Genomic DNA, 17,451 nt, shown 5'->3' with positions numbered 1-17,451 from the left:
GAATATGATGGTTTATGAGTATATAATGGTGTTTTTTTTATGAGTATTCTGCACACACTGCAACAAAAAATAAATAAATAAATAAACATAAAAGTAAGTCTCATAAGGTTCATATGGTAACTTGAAAGTAGGGATATATTATAAACCTGAAGTGATCTAAATGCAATATATTTGGTCATTGTACAATAAAGGACCTAATGATTTGTCACATGAACACAATGCTGAGAGAGAGAAACCTCAAAGAGCTACTTTACTTTTGTCACATGCAAATACTGTTAATGTGCTCTGCATTCTCCATATCATTCCTTCTGAGTATTCTAAAGGATTCAATAGTTCTGTTCGCATAACATTGCAAAAGTTTTTGCATCAAAATTAGGGAGGGGGGAATACCAGACAAGTCATAAGGTTCATATAATAAAATAAACACTAAACAGAATATAGTCACGTGCACAGGGCTAGCCCCTTTATTTTTATGCAAAAGCTCCCTAATTTTGCTAATTTATTGAAAGCGTGGATAGATGTTCCGGTTTGAGGTATGCACATGTAATTTATGTAAGAAACTATCAAGCCTAAAAGAAGATCGCATTACCTTTGTATAGGCGCAAACGTCTTGGGATTTCTCACTTTATTTTGCAGGCATTAACAAATCTGATTTCATGGCTGGAGGTAATGTGGTCTTCATTTAGGCTTGATAGTTTCTTACATAAATTACATGTGCATACCTCAACCCGGAACATCTATCCAATGCAACTGTAGTTCAACCTCACCATGCTCAACGTTTCGCAATCTAAGAACCATATCCTGTACAACCTTGCCATCCGTCCACATAATGCAGCTCTGCTTGGCTAAGCAGTTGTCCCGGCTTGGTTCTACTCTGGTTATTGTGGTTCCACTATGGGGGTTCCCCAACTGCATCTTCACTGCTTCTAAGAATGGTCTAACGTCCAACTCTGCCTCTCCCATCTTGTCATCCCACTTGTATTTATCTTTATCAAGCACTTTCTGCAATTGTATAAAATAAAATAGTGTAAGATGCTTAGATAACGTTACGAGAATTATGTTCACTAACCACAACTTAAAGCTTGTTTCATCCAAGGAATGACATATTCCATCTTGATTATGCTCATTGCTCGTCTCTTTTCTTGTTTTTCATGTTCATAAATCAAGCAGGGTGGTGTATATTCATTAAATTGTGAGATCTTTATTTGTAATTGTGTCTCCTGGTAAAAATCTTGAACTACATTTGACAAAGAGGCCGTTCTCTCGGCATTATCAGATTGTCATTCAGTAGAGAGGCCTTTTATATTTTTCAGTTTTTTTTTTACCCTTTTTTCCCTTAATATTTAGAGGGAAGGGATCAAGAATAAAAGAAAAGGGGAAAAAAAAAAAACACACACACACACACACACAAAAAAAATCCAAAATGAAAGGATAAACAATCCAATTCTTGTGCTCAAGGATTTAATCAAAGTGTTACTGCAGATTTTTTTAGACAAGTACAATTTCTATACAGATTCCTCATCAGGGGTGATGTAACATTGAAGTTTTTAAAATTTGGTGTATTGATAGTTCTTTATTTAGAAGTGATAGGAACCAAACACAGAGCAGATTCAGTAAGAAAATTCTGTATTAATTTTTCTATTTGTATAGCATCATTAACTTTTTCGTTGTGTTCTCTGGTAGTTGTAAAGGAATTAAACTAATCTTCACCTAAACTAATTGAATTACCTATATAATGATACCAAACTCATAAAAGAGATTTATTCAAGTTTCTATCTCACATTGTATCCATTAAGGAATACATGAATTGAATGCAGCAACTTCAATTTTTTTTTTTTTTCCTTCTATTTTAAGTTTGGATCAACTTCAAAAAAAAATTCTTCTGTTTTAAATTTGGAGCAACTTCCAATTAAATATAACTATTTTCTTCTCTTTTTGCGGATTGGCACATTATGTACAGAAAGATCTGTTGTTGCTTTGATCTACTTGAGTTAATCACACCATACTGCAACAACTAAAATACTTACAAGCTTGATTGGAATAGTAGGGTCTGCGATGCAAAGAATTAAATCTTCATTCCACACGGGATTAACATTTTTTTTCACCACCCAAGTCTTTACTTTCTGCATCAAATTTAATAGATAAAAACACAAGTCAAACAAACTATTCTGGATGCTGATAAGGTCAATGTAAGCATATGAAAATTCAAGGTAGAATTGAGCATTTCTCAAGCTTAAAGTTGCATCACTTTCAACAAGGTTGGTCCATTTAGAAACCATGAACAACCAGGATGATAAATACAAAAAACGCTCTACAGCCAGACCTTTTTTTATTTTTTGCGTAATTCCAAAAATATTGGATTAAAGCTCTACCCTTTTTGTAGGATAATTATGAAAATAGTAAGTTTGATTCAATTGCGATTGATGGTTGTTGTGAACTATATCAAGATTATCAATAAGAAAATTCCAGAACAATACAAGTTAATGAAAGAAAAGTGTGGACATACTACTTTTGCAACATTAAACAGATTGCTGATCTTAGATTATCTTTAATTAGAAATTGAAATATTTTTACCAAATAACACAAGACATCTATGCTGGGCATATCTATTCAGACTAATAGTCAAATACATAGATACATGTATACAGAACAGTGTATATATGTATATTCTGATTTCAAGGGGACAAGAATTGAGCTAGCCCCTAATTTCAAGTGGACATGTGGGTCAGAAGGTTAGTTGAAAATGCAAATATAGTGTAACTAATATTTAATAGTATATATAATATATAATATTATTGTGGTACATATAATATAATATAATATAATATAATATATATGTGTATATATCATGGGTAAACAAAAGCAATTGAGCAAGAAGAAGGATATGTAGGGTATACATAAAACAGGAACAGGGGCATTTTCGTCTTAAAAATACCAAAAAAAACTCAATGTCTAAACAACTCCCTTCAAAGTTGAGGGGGGATTTTGGAAATAGAAAGAGGGGTTAAGTGCAAAAGGCAAATAGAAAATGGGGTTTAATTTCGTTCACCCATATTTAAATAAAGTACTAGATTATTAATTACAGAGCTTGATTATTTGATAATTAAATATAATACTAGATTATTAATTACAGAGCTTGATTAACTCCAAAAATAACTATGAATCCAATATTTTTTCATAAAAATTCCTCTAACAGTGAACAACCCATCAAGAAACTTAACAACTAATCAAACAAAGTAGAACATGTATCAAAACAAGCTAAAAATCAAAGAGTTCAAAACTATGATAAATTACCTTTTTGCCCTTTTGAACAATAACGTAAGGATCGCTGCTTCTCCGGTCTCTTATGGCAAGATTTACACCTCTGTGGATGTGAATTCTGAGAAGACCCAACAAGTGATCTGCATTCTCCATATCACAAATTGGAATGTATATTAACACTGGAGCAAAACATATTAGAACCCTAATCACAATTAATTTCTTACGAAAGAAAAAACTGTCTCAGCCTGTTTACAAACCTCCTTATGATTGACGCTAGTACATATGAGGAAAATACTGAAAGGCATAGTTGTGTTTAACATGTCAATGAACAAACAAAACTATGAGAGAAACTCATATGGAGCCATACTATGACACCAGCAGAAACCAGCCTGTACACTGTGTGCAAAATAACTAAGCAAGCGTAAACTACATATGCTGACCTCTAAAATACGGAACATCTATCCACTTCAACTGGAGCTTAACCACACCACGCTCAACGTTTCGCAGTTTAAGAACCATATCCTGGACAATGTTGCCATCTGCCAACATAATGCAGCTCTCTTCTGCTAAGCAGTTGTCCCAGCTTTTTTCTACTCTGGTTATTATGGTTCTTCCACTAGAGAGGTTCCCCAACCCCATCATCGCTGCTTCTAGGAGTGGTCTAATGTCAAACTCTGCATCTCCCATCGCGTCATCTTTGAATGTGTCCTTATCATACACTGCCTGCAATTTAATAAAATAAAATGGTGTAAGAAGCATAGAATGTTACGAGAATTATATTCTAATCACAAGTCAAAGTTTATTTTGTTGTCCAGAATGGTGTATGTGTACCATATATTATAGTATTACTATTTAAATATTATAGAAAATATAATATATATATATATATTTATTATTATAAAACAATAATATATATATATATATATATATATAATTCTCCAATGATATATATCATACTAATGCTATGTTCGGTAGGAAGGAAGGAAGATGTGTGGAGAGAAAATAGGAAGGATGGAACAAAATTCGTTTGTTCGGTAGAGATGATATAAGAAAAGAAAGGAAAATAGGAAGGATGACTCATCCTTCCTCCTTTACAAATTTTCATCCGCCCAAAAATGGCGGAAGAAATGAGGGAAGACAAGTGGACTATTATAGAAGTTTTAAATTAAATGCCATCCTAAATTAAACAAGTTTTAAATTACAATAATATCCTCTATAAATTACAATATTATAAATATTATTGGATATAATGGTAAAAACAATTAAAATTTTTTATTTCCTTCTTTCTTGACGAACATAATAAATTATGAGCTTATTCTCTTCTCTTCTATCCAACCAAACAAAAATAAGGAAATGCATAATCTCTTCCCTATGGATGTCTCATCCATCCATTTTCCTCTCCCTTCCACCCAATTTTTTTATTTCCTACCAAACGGAGCATAAATAAAATATACTTATATTAGTATAATATTAAACCGAACTATAAAAACAAAGGAACTTGATAGTAGGCCGAGTCTAGAATTTAATTATATCTCCTTAAGACAGATTCGCCCAACTATGGTACTGACAAACTCTGTAGCATCTGTCTCCCAGGATACAACGACCTTTCTTTCTTCAGTAGCAACACTGCAAACCGGAGAAATAGGCGAACCGGCTTGGTGAAGGACTCTCTCTCTGTGCCAAACACACTAACACTATGTGTATGCAAATACGGGAGAAGAAAAGAAGAGAGGAAAACTCAAAATTAGACAATAAAATTTCTGGGTTTGGTGTGATTTGCAAATGACCCAAGGGGGGTATTTATAGGCATGTATGTGCCTTTTCAGATGACCCGAAAAGCCACAGGACACAATGGTTCAACCTAAACCAACCCCAAAGACACCTATTCAAATGCGGTGCATTGGTTCACACCAGGTGCAACCATACGTAAGCCCAGCCCAATCAAATCCACTAGAGTAAGCCCAGTCCAAAATAAAATTAAACCAAACACAAGACCCAATTCAAAAATTCCATTTAATAAAAAATTGATCGGATTTTACAATTAAGCCCAAGCCCAAACAGGGTTAAGTCGATTGGGGCGCGCGCGGGTGTGGTAAATGTTTTGGACCCAAGCTTGCCTAGGTCCTCCCCCTCTTAAAACCTTGGGGGCCCTTGGGTCCAAACCCAAATTCCAAACTTGGCTTATTTAAACTCTAATTGGTTTCACTTTATTTTCAATGTGGGACAAGCATTTCCCACATTTTGCATATCCATTTACGCTTATCAAACACCTTACTTTGGAGCTAATTTCTCATTCACCCGGAAACGAATTTGACAAAGTAAATATACCACGTTCATCTCCTTACAGAAAAGAACACGTTCGTCTATAGATCCGCAAGAAATTCTTAGTGGGACCTACTCAAAATTTCGCCCAAAATGTTTTGTATGCTCCGTTTCCAACATATTTTAGTCAAGGAATGACACATTCCATCTTGATTATGCTCATTACTCTAAAGTCTTTTCTTATTTTACATATTCATGATTAAAGCAGGAAAAGTTGTATTATTACTTGTATACCCATTAAACTATGATCTCTTTATCTATAATTGTGTGTTTTGGTAAAAAACAAAAATACTTTTAACTCCATTTGAAAAAGAGGTCGTTCTCTCCGCATTATCGAATCATCATTCAATAGAGATCAAGCCTTTTATATTTTTTAGTTTGTTTCTCTTTTCTCTTTACATTTAAAGGGAATGGACTTAAGAGAAAAGAAAGAATAAGACAAATAAATTTTCAAAATGAACAGATAATCAATCCGGCCAATTCTTGTGCTCAAGGATTTAATTACGGTGCTACTGCAGATTTTTGGATCTTTTAGTCAAATACAATTTCTATACAGATTTCTAATCAACAGTGATACAAGAGTGGCATTTTTTTAAGTAACTAGTGCATTGATGGTTCTTTTTTGTTTAAAGTAATAGGAACAAAATGAAGCATGGCAACTATAAGAAAAAATTCTGTATAAATTTCTACCTGTATAGCATAACTAACTTTTTTGTTGAGTTGTCTTGCAGTTGTAGAGGAATTAAACTAATATAGATACCAAACTCGTAAAAGATATTTATTCAAGTTTCTATCTCACATTGTATCCATAAAGGAATGCATGAAATGAATGCAGCAACTTCAATTTTTTTTTTCCCCAGTTTTTTTTTTTTATTTGGTTAAGTTTGGAGCAACTTCAATTAAATATAAATATTTTCTTCTCTTTTTGTTGCTGGCAAATCATGTACTGAAAGATCTGTTGTTTTGATCCACTTGAGTAAATCACACAAAAGTGCAACAACTAAAATACTTACTAGCTTTATTAGAAGACTAGTGTCTGTGACGCAAAGAATTAAATCTTCATTCCACTCAGGATTGACATTCCTTTTCACCACCTTTGTCTTTAATTCCTGCATCAAAATTAACAGATAAAAACACAAGTCAAACAAACTATTCTGGATGCTGATAAGGTCATATGCAATCAATACATGGAAAGAATAAAAGTTCTAATAATCAAACTACATTCGTACTTGTTATACATAAAGTAACAACACAAGTGCAGCCTAACGGTAAGCATATGAAAATTCAGGGTAGAATTGAGAATTTTTCAAGCTTAAATTTGCATCTCTTTCATAACTGAAAACATGACCAACTAAAATGATAAATACATAAAAGATCCACAGCTAGACCTTATTTGAATTCAATTTTTTCTTTTTTTTCTTTTTTCTTATATCAAGATTATCAATGAAAAAAAAGTGTGGACATGCTACTTTTGCAACATTAACAGATTGTTGATCCTAGATTAGCTTTAACTAGGAGTTGATGTTATCTAAAACCTATTGACACTAGAAAAATATGAGAGAGAGAGAAAAAAAAAAAAAAAAAAAAAAAAAAGAGAGAAAAAAAAAAAAAAAAAAAGAGAGAGAAAAAAAAACCCAATTAAGTGAGAAATCAATCTTAGAGAAGGGGATAAATAAATATATTAATGAGAGGAATTGAGAAAGAACTGAAATAATTTTATCCAAACCAAATAATATTATATCAATAAGAAAACGAAACAAGACATCTATTCTGGGCATATCTATCTAGCCTAATACTCAAGTAAATATATACATGTATACACAATAAAGTATATATATATTATATATATTTACTTTTGTTGCCTTTGAGAGCACTGAATGGGCACCTTGGAATTGGGATTGGAGTTAATTTAGTTTGATCTTTGAGCTAAATTTCCTCTACTTACAATTCTAAGGCATGGCATGAATGTATATAGGTATGTATCCCACTTATGCCAATAATTTTCCCGGTGTTTTTTTTTTTTTTTCCCCTTTCTTTCTGAGCACTTCAAAACAATTTTCTTTAGTTTTGGTCACTAAAATTTAATTTTTTCTAAATGATTTCAAGAGAAGAAGCTTTCCCCAAAAAAGTAAGATTTTTAAATATAATGCTAGATTTTTAATTACAGAGCTTGATTAACTCCAAAAATAATGATCAAGTTTAATGTTATCATAAAAATTCCCCTAATCATGAACAACCCAACAACAAACTCAGCACCAACTAATCAAAGAAAGTAAAACTTGAATCAAAATAAGCTCAAAACCAAATTAATCAAAGAACTAAAGAGTTCAAAAAAATTTGAAAAACTATGATTAATTTACCTTTTCTCCCATTCGGACAATAACGTAAGGATCGCTGCTTTTCCTGTCTCTGATGGCAAGATCTTCGCCTCTGTGGATGTGAATATTGAGAAATCCCAACCAATATTCCTGATAGAGGATAATGACGACAACGTTTTAAAGTATATAAAAGGGATGGCAAGGACGGTTCTAATAATCAACCCTTAATTTGTCACATAATAGACAAATTATAATAGGGTTCTTGCAGTCAAATTGCATATGATCAAATTGTATAAGTGAATTACTTTTATTAGGTTAGAATCAAATATTGATTACCTTAGTTATCGGATAATCCTAGAGTCAAATACTGATTACCTCAATTATAGGATGCTTACCTTTATTATGCTAGAGTCAAGTAGAGTAATGAACTGCAATCAAATAATACTATAAAAGGGGTAGAATGTAATCTTGGTTACTCAGTCCACGAATAAATAAAAATTTCTTTGAACTTTCTTTGTGAGTGATTCACATGATATGTTGGTGTGATTTCAATAAGTTTTTGTAATTCTCAAATCTTTCATCACTACTAACACATCTGGAACAATTCTGACTTTCAGCCAAACTTCTTATTTGTTTTTGAGAGCTTTTAAGGCTCCATTTGTTTCAACGTAACTTTTTCAAGTAAAATATTTTTTTATTTTTACTTTATCAGTGTTTGGCAAAGGTCTACGTCGAAGTTGAGGTCAAGTCCATCGGACGGGGCATGTTAAATAACTTGCCGAAATTTTATGGATAAATTATTTTTGTTAAATTTTAATATTTTTTTTCTTCGTAAATATTTTACGACAACCAAACATCAGAAAATAAAAAAATATTTTCTGAAAAATATTTTACGTCCAAACAAACGGAGCCTAAATGAAAGAAAGAACAGAGAGGTTTTGGCCTATGATGTGATTATGAGAGGGACAGGAGTAGAAAAAAGTGGTGGTGGCTTTGATTCCTTGCTCTAAAGTGCATTTTATACCCACTTCAGCAGACTCATACCAATCCGAGTTTAGTGTTTAGGGTAGGGACTCTATTTTAATTTCATTTTAGTGGAGAAATCATTCTTCAACTTTGTAATTGAAATATTTTAATATAGGGTGGTTGATTGAAGGCCTTAAAAGTTCATTCCTTTAAAGAAGCTTATCCTCTAATACCAAAACCATGGTTGGTGCTACCAATAATGATTTCCCCTCTTTTGTGCCATTGAAAAACAATATATGTTTCAAGTGTCAATACACTCTCTTCACCAACTGGGGACTGAAGTTTGACCAAATTAACAGATAAAATCATCATAGTTGATAATAAATATGATTAATCATAAAATCACAATAAGATAAAAAGTAAAACTATGTTATTGTCTCCTCACCAAGGAAAATATTAGGATAAGATCTCATCTAATATTATATATAATAACACCACTTTTATTATATCTATGTTAGTGACACTTTAATTTGCTAAGCGTTCTTATGACCCTGGTTAACACAACCTTCATTTTATTTTATTTTATCCTTTTCCCGTCATATTAGCAGTGTTGATTTGTATAAGATCATTGAAAAATCTACATTTGACAACATATAATGTTGAAAAAATGTATCTGCAGTGACTGTAGGTAATACCAAAGATTTAGAACCGGGTCAAGTTATAAAAGTCATGTTAGAGGATTTAAATATTAAAGTTACACTCTTTCTAACCGTTTAAACTTTTAGAGTAAATGTTTAATATGGTATGAGATGTTCAAAACGGACAAGATCACATGTTAAATCAAAAGGAGGTCACATGTGAAGGTATTAGATTATTTAAATATTAAATTTACATCGGTCTATCAACTTAAACTTTTAGGAGTTTACCTGTCTAAAAATTTGTAAATTCCAAGAAAAAAAAAAAAAATCACTTAAGCTTCTAGGAAAGTAACCTATGCCTTATGGTTGGAAGCTTCATAATGCTATGATGGTATGGCTTTCTTCAATTAATAACCATATATACACATGATCTTGACTTCTCTACCTAAAGCCATGAATAAGAAGATGCTGCCTAATGATGGTAAAACCTAATGCTAACCAATTTAATAGGAGATTCACTTTTCTACCAGGCAATTGTTCTTTAGGGTAATCATAACTCCATCATAGAAATCTTTTTGTTTATATGATAATGTACCAAAAAAATTTAACACTCTTTTCCTAGCAATAATATTAATTATTCATGGCTCTCATAACCATATTGTATATACACTTCTTTTCAAATCAAATAAAACAATATGTCGATCTTTCACAATTTTCCTAAACGTGGCGGCTGTATAATTAAGTGGATCTCCCCTATATGAAGCCAATTTGATTTTGTGATATGCTTATTGCATGATCTATTTTGCATATACAAGTGACATTGATAACAAAATTGACTCAAAATCACCTATTTGGGACCAGAACAAGAATCTTATCCTACCACCACAACCTTTAAAATGTCACGTCTTTCCTTTTTTTTCGTTTGTGGGTAATGACTAGTCATTAGTTTATAGTGTAAACAAATAAAAGAAATTAACTTTTTTAAAAATTATTTTGTGGCAAAGAAAATCAACAGATATACCATTAAAAGAAAAAAAAACATACTATTGCTGCAGTTTTGTACTCTCAACAGTATCAAATTTATAACATTTGAGTACCTCACACACACACACACACACACACCACTTAATTAAAACATTGACAGCATTTCTACAAGAGGCAGTTTAAACGGCAAAGCATGATATATATATGTATGTATGTATGTATAGTAGAAGGGGGGCACAACAAAATATCATATATATTTAATATCGTGTGGGCCATTGTGATGCAAATAATTAATAGTATCTCTAGTCAAGATAGAGGCAGTCAATAGTGTTAGTCTAGGAAAAATAGTGTCATAAATAGTTGGCTTATAAAAGGCGCATACTCTTTATCAATATTATTTTGAGTTATTTTTATAGTAAAATTAGTTCTTCAAGCATTTTCTAGCTTTTCATTGTAAAATATAGGCTCCGGAGGTGATCGAAAGTATTTCTAATCTCTTTTATTGTTGTAAGAAGACTAATTTGTATTTTTTCTATTTGCTTCACATTGACCCACGTATCACATATTAAACCAATAAGAACAGACTCACCTTCTATTGAATTTCCTTTAACACACTTCCTACCTCATGAGAAAAAAAAATTTTGTTTCATCCACTCGACTTGAGTATGTCACAACTCACATGCATATATAATGTTATGTATTCTTTCCCTAGAATAAGCTGTACTTCACATGATGGAACATGCATTTCGGTTTTTGTCACTGAAGATTACCTTGTTTGGATCAACATAGCCACTAACTGTTGCCTGGCTTTGCTTTCGGTTGACCCGCATTGATTCCACAACTAAAAGCCAATGAGAGAAAGATTATGATAATATATAAATATATATAAGATTAAAAGAACTCCAGAAACATCGAAAGTACATTTCATTCCCTACGATCTTGGGGCCCAAAACAATAAAGATAAAGATGAAATTATGAATTTAGTGAACATTGAATACTCCAAATTCAGTTGGTTTTCGACATCAGGCCTTTTTTTGGTTTCTTGTTCAGATGTTCCTAATTGATTTATGCATGGGAAGTTTTGTGTTCAGTTGCACCTCTGTTAATCTGTTCTGTTTATGTTCTATTTACTAAATTTGATAATTCAGTAAATTTGATCGGTGTATAATGTTTATAACTTTATGTTCATAATTCAGTTATTCATATAGTTAGTAGCACTAGCATCTAATAAGTAATAATTTTTTTTATATATATAAGTTGTAATTTATATCTAATTGAATTGATGTTGAAAGTTTGAAACTTGATTAGTTGAATTATTTGGATATATTAGTTACATTATCTTATACATTATATTATATTTGGAGTGGTACTTCTATACAAGTTTTGTGTTTATTCTCACTTATTCACCAGAAAAAAAAAAAAAAAAAAAAAAAAAAAAAAGGACAAATCATGTATTAGTACATTGAGGCTGAGGCATATGGTTAGATAATCCCAAGAGACATATATTAGACATAAATAAACATGTAAATAAAATAAAGTAGGGTTAGTTTGGGAGTCTTTGCTGTCTATGTGATCGATGTTATGCGTTTTATTTAGGGGTGACAATTTATATCTAAACTCGCCCACTAATTATTGGATTTTGGGTGTGCGATTTGAACAAGCATTATAAATGAGTCAGTTGGCAAAGAGCAGTGTAATTATTGGATTGCATTCCCACTCCAACCCATCCAAACATAACCTTTTTTAAAAAATAAAAAAATAATACTAATCCAAACAAACAAACATGAGATCTGATTTTTACTTTCATTCTTCTTTGCTTGATCTCTCTCTCATTTTCTCTCTCTTCTTTGTTTTCTTTCTCCTCTTGTTTTTTTTCTCTCTTAAAATTTTAGAGAGAGAACCGATAAAGTAAAGGAGAAAGATATATATAGAATGAGGACTCTCTTTTTTCTACTTTCTTTCTCTTCTTTTTTCTTTTTTGAAAATTTTTCTCTCTTCTCTTTGCTCTCCCAAAATTTTAGAGAGAGAGAGAGTAATTTCTTGGGCCGACATAGTTACTGTTAAAACTTTCCAAAGCAGAGTCCGACCATCAATTGGGCTCTCTCTCTCTCTCACACACAGTTCTGGCTCTGCTTTTATTATAATTACTAAATTTTGTCCCTTCCTAAGATCTATATAGAATTACTGCAGATATAAGTTACTAGTCCATTCATGATATGCCCAGTTATAACCCACCCAAAACCCGCCTGAACCTAATTGTCACCCCAAGTACTATCTTATCTGAAGTGTTACATGCTTTAACCTTCAATATATATATATATATATATTATCTGAGGTGTTTTCTCCGAATCCATGAGCATTTCTGAGGTACATATACAATTTGCCTAAATTTTTTAAAACATAAAATAAGATCTTTGTTGCGACATAAGTCTTTCCTCTCCACTTAAAGCAACAAATCCTAAAAGCCCATTCGTTAGTTGACAAAAACAGATAAAATCATACCAAAAGTTCAGGAAACAAGTCTTAGTTCTCATGAAACTTTTTCATATTCTTTGTAGTATTAACCAAGATAAATACACAGACTCGTATATTCATTTTCATGTACACTGTTTCTCTTTATGTGCAGTTGTTGTTGACCGAAGGTTTCAAACTAAAGGTATATTAGACATTTTGATGATTTCAAATCATTAAAAATGTTAAATTTAATGTCAACTAGAGCTTATGCTAAATAGGTTTTACATCAATAAGAAACTCAAGAGAGCTAATAGATCAATGGCAAAAGGCCAAGAAGGTTCCAACAATTAAAAGATGAAATCTAAAAACTCAAAAGATAGTAAGTCAAATACGAAGGCTTCCAAACATCAAGAATCATTAAAGTCAAAGACGACGACTTTCAAAGCTCAAAATTTAAAGTTAATCCTGAAGCAACTCACTTGAAAAAGTCATCTCTTAACCTAAAAGACTCCTGGACCATTTCACATTTCATGCATATCATTCATATCGTATCACAGTACCTTAGACATTTAGAATTAGGCTATGAACCTTATTGAGCCATCTTGTTACGCCATTGTTGAGTTTAGGTTCACTCAAGCTTGCAAAAGCTTTGAAGGAACTTAACTCTTAATTTAACATATTCCAGGGACCACACTTGAAATGACTTGTACCATTTATTGGTCTCTAGAATCACTGAAAATTGATTTTGAACTTAATTGTGTCATTCTTGTAAGTCATAATTGATATTGAGATTATTTTCAATTGGATTATTTTTCAAAATCTCATTATTCATACTTAGAGAAGTCAATGACCTTGAATTGAATTGAACATCACAAGGAAAGTCCTTAGAGACTCGATCTTATTTTCATAAATCATTGAAGTCCTAAGTTGACATAAGCATGAGCTTAGCCAAGATTGAAGTTAGAATTTCATATTCTTTAAAGCTTGGGCTAAACCATTCGACTCTTGAGTTGCACTTAGTTGAAAAGTTATAGTTGATATTGAGATGGTTTTCAATTGGAATATCTTTCAAAATCTCAATACTTAGAGAAGTCAAGGACCTTCAATTGAATTGAACATCACGAGGAAAGTCCTTAGACACATAAACTTAGGACTTGATCTTATTTGCATAAATCACTAGAGTCCTAAGTTGGCATAAGAATGAGTTTAGCCAAGATTGAACTTAGAATTGCATAATCTTTAAAACTTGGGTTATCCCAGTCGACTCATAAGAAACAGAAAGTAGAAATCAATCGACACAGTCAATCTAGAGAGTTTAACTCTCAAAGGGACAAATCAATCAGCAGAGTGATATAGGCAAACCAGTCAACTGCGCTAAGCATGAGTCTACTGAGATTTTCGAAATTCAGATTCTAACGGACTAGTTGGCAGTCCAAAATATATAAAATGTACCTGACGGCTATATTATTTCAAGGGACTATAAATACACTTTGTAATGAACATTTACAAGTGTAAAAATATAGAAAAAGATTTCTACCATGTGAGTTCTACCATCATGCATATACTTCATCATCATTTGTTGGCTAATTCTACCATTGGGCTTTAAACCATGAAAATCATTCATTCATTTGTTAGCAACCACTATAGAGCTTAAACTTGCATATCATTATTCATAGTGGTACTCAATCCTAGAGAAAAGCTTTTTCAATGGAATATTTCATGTATTAACTCTAGGTATTGTGAGCTTACACTTGTATACATTTGTCTATTAAGAGACATCAATTGTTCACTCTAATCTTCAACTTATATCGGTTGAGAATGGAAAGTCCTGATCTTGGCAAGGGAAAGCTTGTGAAGCTTGTAAGGGCTTCTCTCCACCTGTAAGTGAGGGAAGGCTTACTCTCGACCTTTATGTGGGAGGGATTAGGTGTGCTCTCCACCTGTCAAGTGTGAGCAATGTTAGATGTTCTCTCCACCTGTAATAGAGAGGGTTTCTCTCTTAGCCTGCAAGTGAGAGAGGGTCTTCTCATAGCCCACAGTTAGAGTTAGAGAGGGTCAGAGTTGTAGAAGCTTTTCTCTTGATTTTTGTTAGATTACAAGTTTACCCCTTTACCTACAACTTAGGTTTCTTGCATATTACAAAGTACCATATATGATTACACCTACCATATTACTATATAAGTGTGAGCAATGTTAGATGTAAAAATTACAATTATGAGATATAACTATGATTATGTATTGGTTGTCATCGCTAGATAAATATACTGTTTAATCAAGCAAACAAATTAAAAAATCAATACTATACATTCAGGGGAAAAAAATAAAAAAAATAAAGAAGACATTAACAATATATCTCTTGAAACAAGGTTTCAATCTAATGTTTTGCTCACCTAAATTAATCATTTTATCAGCAACCCATTCATCAACGTAGCAAACAATATTAGGATCAAATTAACCTATTAATTGTCAACTGGGAGATTAATCAGGAAATAAGCTTTAACAGTTTATAAATTAGAATTCCATAAACTAAAAACCAATCTTAATTATAATTGATGGAGTCCTGGGCATTTGTTGGTGTGTGCAAATATTATTAAAAAATAAATAAATAAAATTGGAACCTTTCATGTATAAGAACCTTCCATGAACTTACCTTCGCAGCCATCCGAGTCCATTTTGACTGCAATGTCAACTGTCTGCGGAGACACAAAACAGAACCCATGTCTGAGAAAGAATCAAAAAGCATCTGAAAAAGTTTAAACCAACAAAATATGTGCAAGTGTGTGTGTGAGAGAGAGAGAGCAGTTAGCTGTTCACAGAGTATACTTGGTTGGCTACAGCTATCTTCGAATCATAAACGAATCCACCTTTCCTCATCTTCGAGCACTTGCACTTTTCATCCAATGTCGCATCTGTTTCATTCGCTTTCATCTTCCCCTCCACTTTCGTATCTATTGCATTCAGTTTCACCATAATCTTCTTCATATCTCTCGTCTGCAAAGCTTGCACGTGGATCTGAAAGAATTTGTCAAGCTTAGTTGTATATCCTTCGAGCTTCTTCGAGTAGCTAGGAATCTGGTAGAAATTGATTTCCGAGCACTTGCTGACCAGCTCCACGCCCTCTTTCAAGAGATCGGTGAACATTTTGGTTTCTTCCCGTGGAACGCCCAATTCTCCGTCCAACTTCCCAATGTCACGCACAGTTGTTGCGAGTGAAAACAGAGTTGCTTCAAGCCTTTCGAGTTGGGGATTGAAGTTGTGACTATTTTCTCTGACCTCCAGAACATTTTTCAGTAATAAACTAAATAGTGCTCCCAAACCAATCTCGATCAACCCAGACGCCATCGGTATGTTTTCTCTCTGCACAGAATAGAAAACCCGATTCACTGAAAAAAAAAATATCAAGATAATTTAGGTTTCTCTAGCTCTTCAGTGAATCGAGAATTTCAGAAGATCCTCTGATTTTTCTTGGAATTCAGGAATTCAATTCTACGAGAAAAGATATTCGATCAAAGGTGTTTTTTCCCCTTCTGTGTGATCACCCTCTTATAATTAACCTAAGTATTATTAGGATTATTATAAGAACCCCCACTTGTACTTAAAAAAACATAGTATCTACTGTAGATGCCACTGTATCTAGCCGCCACTTGAGGTGCGTGGTTTGTAAGCATTCATGTAGTAAGTATCTGAACTAATAGGACACAACTCTACATTAAACTATTTACAAATTCAGTTCTAACATAAATATTAGTAACATCTAAGTCTAACAAATTTGATGACGTGATTGAATGTTTTTATCACAAAGATTAAGACATGCAAAATTTAGGAGAGAAATCTTGCCAGAGATAATTCATTTTTGAGTTTTTACTCAGATTTTAACAAATATATATATATATATATAAATAGTTTCAGTTAGTTAAATGGTAATTTTGTGCAATGTCAAAATTACCTTCATATTTTTGGGGTTACTTTTGTCCCATCACATATTAATTATGAAAAACTGTATTAAAAACACTTTACATTTTTTTTTTTTTTTTTTCCACTCGTAAGAAACTCATGCATTTGTCCCCAAGGAACTTTAATCCTCACCGTGCCCTTGCGGAGGTGGAAGAAATACGACCAAACTATAGCTTTTTGTGGTTTAGAAACACTTTAACGTAGTCATTTCATGTCTCAACACATTATGTTTGCTTTTCAATTTTTTTTTTTTTTTTTTTTTTTTTTTTTTTTTTTTTTGTACTAAATATATGTTGACATGTAAAATAAATATATTAAGTCTATGTTTGGTTGTGCGGAATTGAAATTGATTGAAATTGCATATGGGTTGCTATTTTATGATATTACAATCCTATCAATCTAATTTCAAATTTACTGTTTGGATTAGAAGTGACAATATTTGACACGATACGAAATAAGTGAGTTTAGGTTTGATTTAATTGTGTTCATGTTATAATCGTGTTGACCAAAATTGATACGGTAATTAAACATGTTGTGTTTGACCAGTCTACCCA

The 17,451-nt window shown here is 32.3% G+C and overlaps 1 protein-coding gene across 3 annotated transcripts; it reads right to left on the bottom strand.

Annotated features, from left to right (window-relative positions):
• Nucleotides 1-222: 222 nt before the first annotated feature.
• Nucleotides 223-16,504, bottom strand: LOC132316519 (protein C2-DOMAIN ABA-RELATED 5-like). 3 transcript variants are annotated; one of them, XM_059814991.1, is made up of 9 exons: nucleotides 15,758-16,504; nucleotides 15,594-15,636; nucleotides 11,260-11,330; nucleotides 7,944-8,051; nucleotides 6,597-6,692; nucleotides 3,702-3,984; nucleotides 3,295-3,401; nucleotides 2,028-2,123; nucleotides 223-1,002 (listed from the first exon to the last, which is right to left on the bottom strand). In XM_059814991.1, the coding sequence occupies exons 1-9, from the start codon at nucleotides 16,283-16,285 to the stop codon at nucleotides 724-726; spliced, it is 1,611 nt and encodes a 536-aa protein (XP_059670974.1). In that variant the 5' UTR covers nucleotides 16,286-16,504; the 3' UTR covers nucleotides 223-723. The 3 variants fall into 3 exon arrangements, with proteins under 3 accessions (XP_059670974.1, XP_059670975.1, XP_059670976.1); XM_059814992.1 differs by having other exon boundaries at nucleotides 15,767-16,504; XM_059814993.1 differs by lacking the exon at nucleotides 11,260-11,330 and having other exon boundaries at nucleotides 15,767-15,878.
• Nucleotides 16,505-17,451: the final 947 nt, after the last annotated feature.

The sequence above is a fragment of the Cornus florida genome, unplaced genomic scaffold, assembly GCF_030987335.1.
Source record: "Cornus florida cultivar Cherokee Brave unplaced genomic scaffold, ASM3098733v1 CherokeeBrave_3.0.0_Hap2_Chr07, whole genome shotgun sequence".
Lineage (NCBI taxonomy): Eukaryota > Viridiplantae > Streptophyta > Magnoliopsida > Cornales > Cornaceae > Cornus > Cornus florida.
Note: the sequence above shows the minus strand (reverse complement) of the source record. Positions and strands in the feature narration are given on the sequence as shown.

What these genes read in the sequence shown, in the direction of transcription:
- LOC132316519 (XM_059814991.1), bottom strand. Translation starts at nt 16,285, where the DNA reads ATGGCGTCTGGGTTGATCGAGATTGGTTTGGGAGCACTATTTAGTTTA. An exon ending in TAGCCAACCAAGTATACTCT is followed by an intron (nt 15,637 to 15,757) that starts GTGAACAGCTAA and finishes GTGTCTCCGCAG; the next exon opens with ACAGTTGACATTGCAGTCAA. An exon ending in TTGTTCAAAAGGGCAAAAAG is followed by an intron (nt 2,124 to 3,294) that starts GTAATTTATCAT and finishes AATTTGATGCAG; the next exon opens with AAAGTAAAGACTTGGGTGGT.